The sequence below is a fragment of the Leuciscus leuciscus genome, assembly GCF_965113295.1.
Source record: "Leuciscus leuciscus genome assembly, chromosome: 3".
Taxonomy (NCBI): Eukaryota; Metazoa; Chordata; class Actinopteri; order Cypriniformes; family Leuciscidae; genus Leuciscus; species Leuciscus leuciscus.
In genome coordinates, this window is record NC_138727.1 from 46,509,562 (window position 1) to 46,522,677 (window position 13,116).

Here is a 13,116-nt window from a genome sequence, read left to right on the forward strand (position 1 = left end):
ACACACACACACACACACACACACACATATATATATATATATATATATATATGTATATATTTATATATGTTTTATATATTTTTTATTTTATTTATTTATATGTTTTATATTATTTTTACTAATTGAATGGACTTTTTAAAAATTGCAAATACTTCATTTGAATGCAGGGATATCTTTTCTTGTCTGCAATGTCATCCAGCTGAGAATGAAAACATTTAAATTCCCCAATTCCCTGTTTATAACTTGCAATTCCCAGTTTGTAACTCTCAAACTCCTGGTTTATAACTAGCAATTCTGACCATTTTCTCGCTATTCCCAGTTATAACTCACAATTCTAACTTTTTTCTCACAATTCCCAGTTTATAATTCACAATTCCCAGTTTATTACTCTCAATTCCCAATTTATATCTCACAATTCCCAGTTTATAATTCAAAATTCCCAGTTTATTACTCTCAATTCCCAGTTTATATCTCACAATTCCCAGTTTATAATTTGCAATTCCCAATTTATAACTCAAAATTCCCAGTTTAGATCTCACAATTTTATATTATTTTATTTAGACTAAATTGAATGGACTTTAAAAAAAATCGCAAATCCCTAATTTGAACACAGGTGTATCTTTTCTCCTCTGCAATGTCATCCAGCTGAGAAAGAAAATGATAACCACTATAGCTAGAGGACATTGCAGATATTTAATTTGAAGTCAGTGAGTCTAACATCTGAAACGGGGCCATATTTAGATTTTTAATGAATTTTCGGGACACTGGGACCCACCTTGTAAAACCAGGACATCCGTTCGGTCATCCTGTTTAACAGTCCTTTTTGTCCTCCTTTAAGCAGAGACAGGAGCCACTGCCATCAGAGTCTATATTTATCCCATTCACCTCTAAACCTCTCCTTCACCCATTCATCTTCACACTCATCTATTCTTCCTTTCCTTCTCTGAGTACACACCAGTATCTGCTCTAGTACCCACATCCTATTGCCTAGTTAAAAGCATGTCATTGTTTTTGTGACTCTATTTGGTGACACTGGGGGAGCAGAAACTGCACAGTCTTGTTGGGACAACAGCACACCTGCACCTAAACACAACATCTGTTAGTGACCAGTCATGCTGCTCTTTACAGCAGATGAATGATGAGAGAGGGAGCTCTGGAGACACACTGTATGAAGATGAGAAATGTAACCGGTGATAAAGTAGTCAGCTTTAATTGTCCCACTGCTGAGCAGACCTGATTGCATTAGTAAATTGACTGCTGCTCTGCAAGCTAGTGTTGTGTGTGTGTGTTGCGTATTTTGTTGAACAAGTGAATCCCTGTGTTGTATGTTGGGTTTATTAGTTGTTAAGGTCCTGGCACACTGAGTCCGAAATTTTCGTATGCGTTTTTTCGTATTCGGCATTCGGTCAAAACATCATTCAAATGCTTGTTACGGATGCGAAAAAGGCAGAAAATCGAACCCGATCCGAATTTTTTTATGACGGACGAAAGTTTCGGAGGCAGTGTGTAAGCGGGATTGACACGGGATTGACAACGTGAGGTCGTATTTATTTTTTAACGTGCAAAAATTTCGGACGCGAATTTTAAGACCTTTAGTCTTCAATCCCAATGAAGACAAAAACGTTAATTTTCTGGTTGTCACTCTCATTAAGTTACAATTAAAGTTAGTGAGTCCATGCTAACGTACAAACCTTGGCATTTTGGCTTCACGCTTCAGGCACGCTTGGCCTGAATGCGCAGCTTTGTGTGATGCGTTGACGTAATTTCCACTGAAACAGGAAGCTAAGGCGGGACATATTGAATGGCTCCTCCCCTTTTCAAATAACCAATAGCGTTCAGTCTACCTCACAGACTGCAAGTCGTATTTGACAGCACCATGGAAGCGAATCCCAGCGCTGATGATGCGTTGGATTCTATCGTCGCGGTGTGAATAAATTCTACCTATTTCATTCTTAACCAACGTACAGTTGGAAAAGGGAATAAAACTCAAGCGTTTGAGCAACCGAACACACATCTCCAACACATATTGCTCCGTGACGTGTCAACGGTCGCTTTGGCCAGGTGGTATTTATAGCAGTGGGGGCGGAGCTTTAGATTCTAGAGAGCATTTGATTGGTTTGATTTTGGGCGGTAAAAAATGGCTCAAACACCAGTAAATTGACTAGCGCAAACCTTAGTAAATCACCTTGCATGATTCTTTTAGCCTAAATATTCTCCTCCCATAAATTTTGCATCTGAAAGGGAAACTCCTACAAATGCATATATGCAATAAGGTCAGCCTAAAAATAACTGTCCACGCCTTTTCAGCACAAATTTTTCACTCCTTGTCAATCCTGACAGTTTTGTAAAGCCAAAAGAGGGTTTTTGCACTGGCGCAAGCTGTTCGTAAATCTGGTCTGTGAAGTCTTAAATGTGATGATTAGTCTTTATGGGAGTTCCTCTGTGTCCTTTGAGAGTCTAGGCAGGTGTTAATTGGGGAGCTCGATGGGTCATTCTCCATGGCAACCACTGAATTAACCCTTTCACCTTGTGATGACAGACTTCATTCAGCAGGGAAACGATCTGTTAAACAAATAACACAAGCTCACCTATTCACACCACATGTTGTGTTTGCTCACCAATGATGGGATGGGATTGACTCTCTAAAGGTGTGATCTGTTATCATGAGGACAGGTCATGTGCCGTGAATGATGCGGATGTTTTGCTTTACGTTGTGTATAAGCGGTCGCTATGGTAACGGATGACATCAGCTCACCACACGGGACTAGTCTTGTCGTCTCATTAAGTGTTTAAGGTTCTGAGATTCCTGTGAAGAGCAGCTTCGTTTCGCAAAGCGTGATCTTATGTGGGTGATTGGTGGGATTTAACAGCTTTAACTGATTATTGGTGTGTGTAAACAGATTCAGTGCTTTTGCTAGTCTAAAGAATAGAGACATTTATAGCAAGCCACGTGTCGACGACTCTGATAGCATGGATGAACTAACTTCAGCCTGCGTTCTTGTTAATAGACAGTCTCCAGTTTTGTTAAATTATCGTTGAACTTTACAATAAACCTCAGGATTTTAAATTATTTCTGGAGCTTGACAAGGTATCTGTAGGGTATTTCACTGCTGGCAAAATGGCTTTCATTAAAACTTTCTGCCTATAGTAAACGTAAACGAGTAAACGTTTATCGGGAGTGAGTTACTTTAGGTGTCCAGCGTGTTGTAGTCAGTGGCTAAAGACTGCAACCCAGATCCGGGCCACATCTGGCACATGTGGATTCAACGCGTACCAGATGTGGGCCGGATCTGGGCCGACACTATGTTGCTGTCTGGGAAAAGAATCGTAAATATGGAGAGAACACTGTAACGGACAATATGAAAAACCAATGTGTTTGTAGTCAACACTTCAAACTGACCACGAACTCAGCATTTTAGGCCAAACGGAGGGGAAAACTAAAAGAAACTGCTGTTCTGTCAATTCAGTAAGAAAACTGTTGCCACGGTGTCCCATTTTTACCATAATTCTGTTTAACGAGATATAGTACGATACAATTTTAACTGATAAACCTACAATAACTCTTATGTCTGTGGGCGGGGACACAAAAATGCAGAAGGATAATCTGTAGTTTTAAACATTGTTCATGTACATATACTACCGACATTGTAACAATACAAAGCGGGTTTCTAAATCGGCCAAGTTCCACTTTAACTGATATGTGTTAGCAAAAAAAATGTGCTAGCTAAACTGCTAACATAGCCTATGGAAGATTACGTCTTTCGGTAATAGCATGTCTATTCAGTTATTTAAGTTTTACATAATGAATATGTAATTTGTGACATCGTGGAAGGGAGAGTGGTGATCTAATGAATATTAATTAGGTTATGGACACAATGTTTTTGTACTGTTTTGAAGTACTTAAATCAACTTATTTTGACTCATTTTGACTTGATTCCTTCATCTAACATGGTCAGTATGTATAACTTTTTGGTCCAGTTGTAAATGTTTTTTTTGTTGAGTAGCCTATGAGGTTCTAATTCATCCTAATACAACTTCTTATGTTATAATCAACCAAATTCTGTTTCAAAAAGTGATGCTTGTGTGAGAATCAGACGAGGAGAAGCTAATTTTACTTGTCATGCTATTGTCGTGTTTTCATTGTTTATACAGTTGCAGCTTGTTGATCTCTAGTGTTTTAAACCGAATGCAATGGCTGACTTGCATCTCCAGCTTGATTCATTTTTACATTTCAGACCGTACTGTAGTCAGATTCTTCAATATGCAGCTTTAGTAGTTCCCCTTGAAACCATGAAATGTGTGCTTTCCTCCAGTCAAATAATACGAAAATGTTTTTTTTTTCATTTGTTTTGACATCCCTGCATGGGAAATGATTTGAAAGTGTTTAGATAAGCTTTTCCTGATGATTTGAACATTAGAAACCAACAATGATTCCTCCTGATGGCCTGGCGGAGGCCATATAAAGGATAAATCAGATGTTCTCTCTGCTATTGAAGCGATTCGCTTCGCGAACACTGAAAACAGTCTGTTTATAGAGAAGCGGCGAGGGGAGTTAATGAAAGAGAGTTTGCTAAATGGGTTAGTGCTGCTGAATGCCAGTGTTATTGTGGCTGTTGTGTGTGTGTGTGTTATTTTTGGTGCTGTATAATTCCAGCCATGATTGGCATCATCAGAAGAGCATCAGACCCTGTTGATTTCTCCACGGGTGGCCACGTGTGTGTGTGTGTGTGTGTGTGTGTGTGTGTGTGTGTGTGTGTGTGTGTGTGTGTTTGATTTATTGGCTTCTTTGGATGCAGCTTAGATCCAGTATAGATCAAGCATACGCACTCAGACACACACATCGTCGCCTCTCTCGACTATTACCTCAGAACCTGGATATAACATCAGCCTGTCAGTCATGCTTTGTGTTTCAGAAATATGAACACATCCTGTCTATATTACACTTCCTGTCTCCAGACACAGTATATGAAAGTCATACCGCACCATATCCGTCCAGACCTCCATCCTTCTCTTCAGACAAATGTTTACTTAATATTATTATTCTGCCAAAGATTGTTCTTTTAGTTCATGTCAGTGCTGTTATTAACTAAAACTAAAAATGTTTTTTTTTTATTGAAATAAAGATATAAAATATAAATATCAGAGTTAGAATTTGAAATGTTGCCTTGTCATCTAACTGAAATAAGTTTAATTTGAAGAAATAAAATGACTATAACTGAAGTAAAAAATAAATTAAAGCTAAAGAGAAAATGGTAACACTTTTACAATAAGATCATATTAGTTAACATTAGTTAATGCAATAACTAACTAACATTAACTAACAATGAGCAATACATTTGTTACAGTATTTGTTAATCTTTGTTAATGTTAGTTTGAAAAAAATACATCTGTTCATTGTTAATTCATGTCAGCTCAGGTCCATTAAATGATATTAACAGATACAACTTTTGATTTTAACGATTAGTAAATTATGAAATTAACATTTACTAAGATGAATAAATGCTAGAAGTAATTTTCATCGTTAGTTCCTGTAGTTAACTAATGTTAACAAACAAAACCTTATGATAAAGTGTTTCCAAAAAATAATAAAAACAACACGTATCAAATTATCTAAAGCAAAAACCGAATGTTTAAAAATAGTACTAAATAATACTAATTTGCTTGTTGACTTTTTTTAGATGATCTCACTCATGCTGGTCAGCGTATTAACAGACTTTTTATTTTTATATTTCCGTTGTTATTGATGTAGTAAGTGATTTGAAGTGATATTCACTGCAGTATTTGACCAAAGAGATTGAACGGTGTAGTGTAGGAGGTTCATTTCTGTTTTAAAGAGCAAAAGTGATTAGAAAAGTCATTTCTCAACCAGACGTAATTAACAAATGAGAATTACAGTGAGAGAGAGAGAGAGAGAGAGAGAGAAGTAATAGCGAAATGGGCAAAAAAAGAGAAAGGAATGGAGGACACATTCTTTAATTTATACACATTTGGAAAAATCATGAAATAATATTTGAAATTATTCAACTAATTAAATAAATTAAAAATACAAATTTATTTAATGTAAAAATAATGAATAACTGAAAGCAGTCATAATTTAACTCGGTATAATAAGCAGTGAGATTTGGGGAAGAGCACCTTGCAACATCAAATTAAAATTAAAAAAAGCAATTCCTGAAAAAAAGCAATAAATAACTGTGAAAGCAGTCATAATTTCACTCTGTTTATAGTAAAGAATATATAAATCTTTATAATTACAAAGAGAGAGATGGGAAGAGAGCAATTAAAGTTTTTTTATTTGCACTCTTTTATTTATACAATTTGGAAAAAGAACACCACATAGCATCAAGCATTTAAATTCAATTTAAGAAAAGATTTAAAAAAAAACTTGAAATAATAAAAAGAATAAATAACTGTGAAAGCAATCACATTCATTAAAAACATTAAAAATCTCATAATTTAACTTAAATTCTCTTCTTAATTTTTTCTTAAATTAAATTAAAGTTATTAATTTCTAAGGTATATTTTCATTTGTTCATTTGTTTCATTTAGTTTTTTCTTTTGTCAAATCAACTTAGATAATTTATGTGGTTCAGATAACATAATATTTTGAGTTTCAGTCTATTGAACCAATCTCCTTCATTGTATTAACTTAAATTTTTAATTTCAATGAACTCAAAAACTCAAAGTAAAACCAACTACTGTATATATATTTTTCACAGTTGAGGGTGTGAAAATTGAAAAATGATTCTTCCATCTTGTTAATGTAATCTCTGAACTGAAACTGTAATCTCTTCATCTGAGAGAGATAGAGATAGAGAAGTGAGAGGTTTAAAAATAAAGCTTGTGGTTGCAGGCGTAAATAATTTAATGAAATTTTCACACAAAGTCATGTTTTTTGTGACCTGTGATACTGTGTGTGTGATAGAGAAACCAAGAAGCAGAGAGACGCCAACAAGGAAGGTGGAGGAAAAAAATTAGACGTTTTATCTCCGCTGGGCTCGTGTCTCTCTCTCTCTCTCTCTCTCTCTCTCTCTCACACACACACACACACACACACAGGGGGTTTGGAGGAAGAACATTACATTACTTCCTGTAGATGCTAATGCGCTTCTGTTAAATATTTCACAATGAATGCATGGGCTTCATCTGTTCTGCTACAGTGTGGTTTCTTGTCAGCGAGCGTTAGACTCTGAAGCTGAGCAGAGAATCGCATTCAGTCTGAGCAACTGTTTCCATTTTCATAAGCATATTTTTAAAAAGGTCAATCTCTTCCCCTCACATTGTGTCCTGTTTTCTTGAGATATCATCCTTTTAAAGTGGATACTGCACATTTCATTTGTGGGAATTAATTTGGAGAGATTTAGACTGCCGTTTTCTTTCCTGAAGTTGCTGTGCACAGTTATTATTACTCACTACAGAATCAGTACAAGTATAGCCACAGGATTATACTGTATTATGAAGGGTGAACTCCAAAATCTAGAGCACTTCTATTGAGACAGACTTCTTTACTGAGAGAAATGTAAATTTAAGATGTTATGTAAGCTTCAAACACAGTGTGAGTTTAAAGCATAAACAGACTACACTGCACAACTAGTTGCAAAGTTATATGGAGCAGAAGCAAGAGCTCATGAATACTGATCAGACCCAGTCAAAGACTCGGACTCATGCGTGGGAGAATCTCAGCAAACCTGTCAAGAACATGTCCAGGTCATATTTCACCACTAAACCGCAAGAAAGAAATGATATTTTACATGAAAAAAAGAGCATTTAATGCGTCTGAATGTTTTACTTTACTCATTACTCATTACTCATTACTCATTACTCATTAATCTTTACTCATTACTCATTACTCTTTACTCTTTACTCTTTACTCTTTACTCTTTACTCTTTACTCTTTACTCATTACTCTTTACTCTTTACTCTTTACTCATTACTCTTTACTCTTTACTCTTTACTCTTTACTCTTTACTCATTACTCATTACTCTTTACTCTTTACTCTTTACTCATTACTCATTACTCTTTACTCTTTACTCATTACCCTTTACTCTTTACTCATTACTCTTTACTCATTACTCATTACTCTTTACTCTTTACTCATTACTCATTACTCTTTACTCTTTACTCTTTACTCTTTACTCATTACTCTTTACTCTTTACTCATTACTCTTTACTCTTTACTCTTTACTCTTTACTCATTACTCTTTACTCTTTACTCTTTACTCATTACTCTTTACTCTTTACTCTTTACTCATTACTCTTTACTCTTTACTCTTTACTCATTACTCATTACTCTTTACTCATTACTCATTACTCTTTACTCATTACTCATTACTCTTTACTCTTTACTCATTACTCTTTACTCTTTACTCATTACTCATTACTCTTTACTCATTACTCTTTACTCATTACTCTTTACTCTTTACTCATTACTCATTACTCTTTACTCTTTACTCATTACTCTTTACTCTTTACTCATTACTCTTTACTCTTTACTCATTACTCTTTACTCTTTACTCTTTACTCATTACTCTTTACTCATTACTCATTACTCATTACTCTTTACTCATTACTCATTACTCTTTACTCTTTACTCTTTACTCATTACTCTTTACTCTTTACTCTTTACTCATTACTCTTTACTCTTTACTCATTACTCTTTACTCTTTACTCTTTACTCATTACTCTTTACTCATTACTCATTACTCTTTACTCTTTACTCTTTACTCTTTACTCATTACTCATTACTCTTTACTCTTTACTCTTTACTCTTTACTCTTTACTCTTTACTCATTACTCTTTACTCATTACTCATTACTCTTTACTCTTTACTCTTTACTCTTTACTCATTACTCATTACTCTTTACTCTTTACTCTTTACTCTTTACTCTTTACTCTTTACTCTTTACTCATTCTCAATAGGGATTCTCACTGATACATGGGACAAACCATATCACACAGTTTACCTGCCAGTTTAATAATTTATAGATAATTAATTAAAAAAAGACTATACACTCACCGGCCACTTTATTAGGTACACCTTACTAGTACCGTGTTGGACCCCCTTTTTCCTTCAGAACTGCCTTAACTCTTCATGGCGCAGATTCAACAAGGCGCTGGAAACATTCCTCTGAGATTTTGCTCCATATTGTCATGATATCATCACTCAGTTTCTGCAGATTTGTCTTCTGCACATCCATGATGTGAATCTCCCGTTCCAGCACATCCCTAAGCTGCTCTATTGGATTGAGATCTGGTGACTGTTTGGAGGCTGTTTGAGTTTAGTGAACTCATTGTCATGTTTGAAATGTTTTGAGCTTTGTGATGGCACATTATCCTGCTGAAAGTATCCATCAGAAGATGATATATTGTGATCATACAGGGATGGACATGGTCAGCAACAATACTCATGTAGACTGTGGTGTTTAAACAATGCTCAACTGGTACTAAAAGGCCCAAAGTGTGCTAAGAAAATCTCCTCCACACCATTACACCAGCAGAAGCCTTAACCGATGATACAGGGATGGATCCATGCTTTCATGTTGTTTACGCCAAATTCTGACCTGACCATCTGAATGTCAGAAATCAAGACTCATCAGACCAGGCAGGGGCGTCATGCAAGCCAAAATTCTGGGGGGGCACAATCTGAGACGTTGCAATTGTTTTCTGACGGGTGATATGGATCATGTTAGGAGGGGTCAGGGGGTTTCTCCCCCTGAATTTTTTTTTATTCTGGCTGCTAAACATACCATTTCAATGCAGTTTGGGAGGGACAGAAATACCTTAACGGAGCTAGCAGCAACCCTCCTCTATCTGAGGACTAAGTTAAAGTATCTATTTTGTAAGTTTATGTAAAAGACAGGTTGATGAAAGAACTGTAAGCTCAAATTCAAAAGCTTTTGAAGTCTTACTTCATTAAAGCATGTTTACACACACACTTACTGTACACTTAGGCCTACTACACATGATTTTAAAAACAGTACCATTGCAGTTTTTATGTTATTATAATTGGTATGTGACCTAAGAACGATCTTACATTAAAGGTACATAAAGGTGCCGAGGTCTGACTTTGTGGTGCTCTGAAATTAAGTTATTTTAATATTAATATGTGATGAAGGACTTTGAAAGAAGTTTGACAGATTTCAGTGCTGAATAAGGTTAACACTACCCCGTTTATTTGAAAATGGTTGATATTTGACAGAAATGTAAAAAAGTAATCAAAACCGATCAGATAACGTTACTATGGCTTTGTATGGCAGTAACGTTAGCCAACTAGTTTACGGTTAGACTAGGCTAGCTATCGATAACGTTACACTGACACAATGCTCTGAATTCGCAGCTAATATCAAATCCATAACTTTTTGATCAAGTTAAAATTTCCAGGTCAACCACAAATAATCCCACTACCTTTTAATATCATCCGATAACTAATTCAATGCCGATTTGTTGCTTTCCCCACTTACCACTTCAAGACCATCTGTAAAACATTGCCAGCTCAACGTGCGAGACGAGCGAGTCGCTTGAACATACACAGCAAAGATTCTAGAGCGCTACGCGCGTAGCGCTCTGATATACACAGACACCATATTAGGAAAAAGGGGCGGGCTGATGCATTGCTGACCGATTTATTACACACCCAGAAGAATACATTTGAGTCGTTATAGGCTCTGGTATATTATGGAGCATAATAGGAATAAAGTTGTGACAAAAAAATTATCAGGGAGGAAAAATCTGAGGGGGCACGTGCCCTAGCTCAAAAAACACTTTGAATGGGCATGACGCCACTGAGACCAGGCAATGTTTTTCCAATCTTCTAATGTCTGATTTTCATGAGCCTGCGTGAATTGTAGCCTCAGTTTCCTGTTCTCGTCTGACAGGAGAGTCACCGGTGTGTGTGTGTGTGTGTGTGTGTGTGTGTGTGTGTGTGTTCTGCTGCTGAAGCTCTTCTGCTTCAAGGTTCAACATGTTCAGAGACGCTCTTCTGCAGAACTCTGGTGTAACGAGTGTGTTTGAGTTACTGTTGCCCTCAGCTCAATTCCAGTCTGGTCATTCTCCTCTGGCATCAGCAAGGCCTTTTCTCCCACAGAACTGCAGCTCACTGGATATTTTCTCTTTTTTGGCCCATTCTCTGTAAACTAGAGCCGGCTGTGCACGAAAATCCCAGTAGATCAGCAGTTTCTGAAACACTCAGACCAGCTCGTCTGGCACCAACAAACACATCATGTTCAAAGTCACTCAAATCACCTTTCTTCCCCGTTCTGATGCTCAGTTTGAACTTCAGCAGATCATCTTGGTCGTGAGCCTATTTGCCTAAATGAGCATTGAGGTTCTGCCATGTGATTGGCTGATTAGGGATTTGCATTAATGAGCAGTTGAACAGGTGTACTAAGTGGCTGTGTATAATATGTTTGTCAAGAATATGCATACATTAAAAGAAACTCCAAAAGTCTAAACAAATAGACATATTCTTTAAGATTTTTATTTATTTATTTTGATTCTGGGGTTAAAAAGGATCAGTTCTTGAATCAGAGTGTATTTCTGTATTTTTTAGTGTTTTTTGTGACATACTCACACACGTGCTGATGGGAATCTATAGAATGAAATGCAGCCTGAGGAGCTACAAGACACAGATGAAAGAGAACAAGAGGCAGAGAAGATGATCAGAAGGGATAAAATGGGAGGATCACTGGAGATTTCAGTCAGTACTCACTGAGACACACACACACACACACACACACACACACACACACACACACATCTAGATCAGGAGTGATGAGCAAGTTTTTTACACTACGCAAATGGACTTTCTGATGATTGCATCATGTCATTACATGAGGCTGTCATCTCCAGCTGTATCTCGGGGAGTGTTATTGGACGTGATGAAGTCTTAACCAGCCAATCGCAAGGCTGGTTTGTCACGCGGAGGCTGTCGGCTTTGTTGCCGTGGCAGCATGACATTTCACTTTCTTGTTTGTCCCTCGTGTTCGGCTTCAGTTGCTGTAACTTTATTCCTCAGTCTCAGCAGTTCTCTGAGGTTAGAAACTCTGTTTTGAGATTACGAATGTTTATATACAATATATGTATATATATAAAAATGTATAGCTTATATAAAATATTTTATATATATATGATATATAATTTTTTCTTTATAAAGAAATTAAATATATACATTTCTAAATTAGGCTATACATATTATATATATATATATATATATATATATATATAGAATGTGTAGAATTTATTACATATATTTTAGAAATGTACATATATATATATATATATATATATATATATATATATATAATTTATATATATAGCAAAAATATTATATTTAATATAATATATATAATACAGTATAAGTGTATATATATATAATATAAAATGTGTAGAATTTATTACATATATTTTAGAAATGTATATATATATAATTTCTATAAATAGCAAAAAGATTATATTTAATATAATATATATAATACAGTATAAATGTGTATATATATATATATATGTATATATATATGTATATGCGTGTGTGTGTGTGTGTGTGTGTGTGTGTGTGTGTAAAAAAAAATATATAAAAAAAAATATATATTTCTATGCAGACTAGATACAAGCTAATCGTTGTCCATTTTCTTTAATATCTCCTTCTGAACGTGTGTGATTTCCCTTGCCGAGTGTCATGATCATGTGTTGTTTGTTTTCCAGTTGTCGCACCAGTAACCGGAAGAGTCTGATCTTGACCAGTACGTCGCCCACTCTTCCTCGGCCTCACTCTCCTCTACCGGGACACATAGGTGAGCGCTCACCCTTGATCACATGATCTGCTCCGGTGTCTCAGTCCACAGGTGTCGTTCTCATCCATGTCTCTGTCCACCTCACAGGAAGCAGTCCGCTGGACAGTCCCAGGACCTTCTCCCCCAGCGCACCCGCACATTTCTCTTTTGCATCATCCAGAAGGTAAATAATTGAACAAACAACCCAGAAGCTGTTCTTCGTTTGATCTGTCAGACCTTGTTTGTTCAGACAAGTCTTTTTTTGGCATGTCCGTCTCAAATGGGTTTAGTTTTTTGTCACCTGACCCGTAGAGATATGTAATACCTGGAGAAAGCTCTCCACTCTCG

General features: G+C 36.1%; 1 protein-coding gene across 3 annotated transcripts in view; it reads left to right on the forward strand.

Annotated features, from left to right (window-relative positions):
• Positions 1–13,116, forward strand: part of mast1a (microtubule associated serine/threonine kinase 1a) — a 59,947-nt gene that overhangs the window by 21,984 nt on the left and 24,847 nt on the right. For all 3 annotated transcript variants that reach the window (XM_082164190.1, XM_082164191.1, XM_082164192.1), the window contains exons 3-4: positions 12,701–12,789; positions 12,877–12,952. In XM_082164190.1, coding sequence (XP_082020316.1) covers positions 12,701–12,789; positions 12,877–12,952 — 165 coding nt within the window. The remainder of the gene's footprint in view (positions 1–12,700; positions 12,790–12,876; positions 12,953–13,116) is intronic.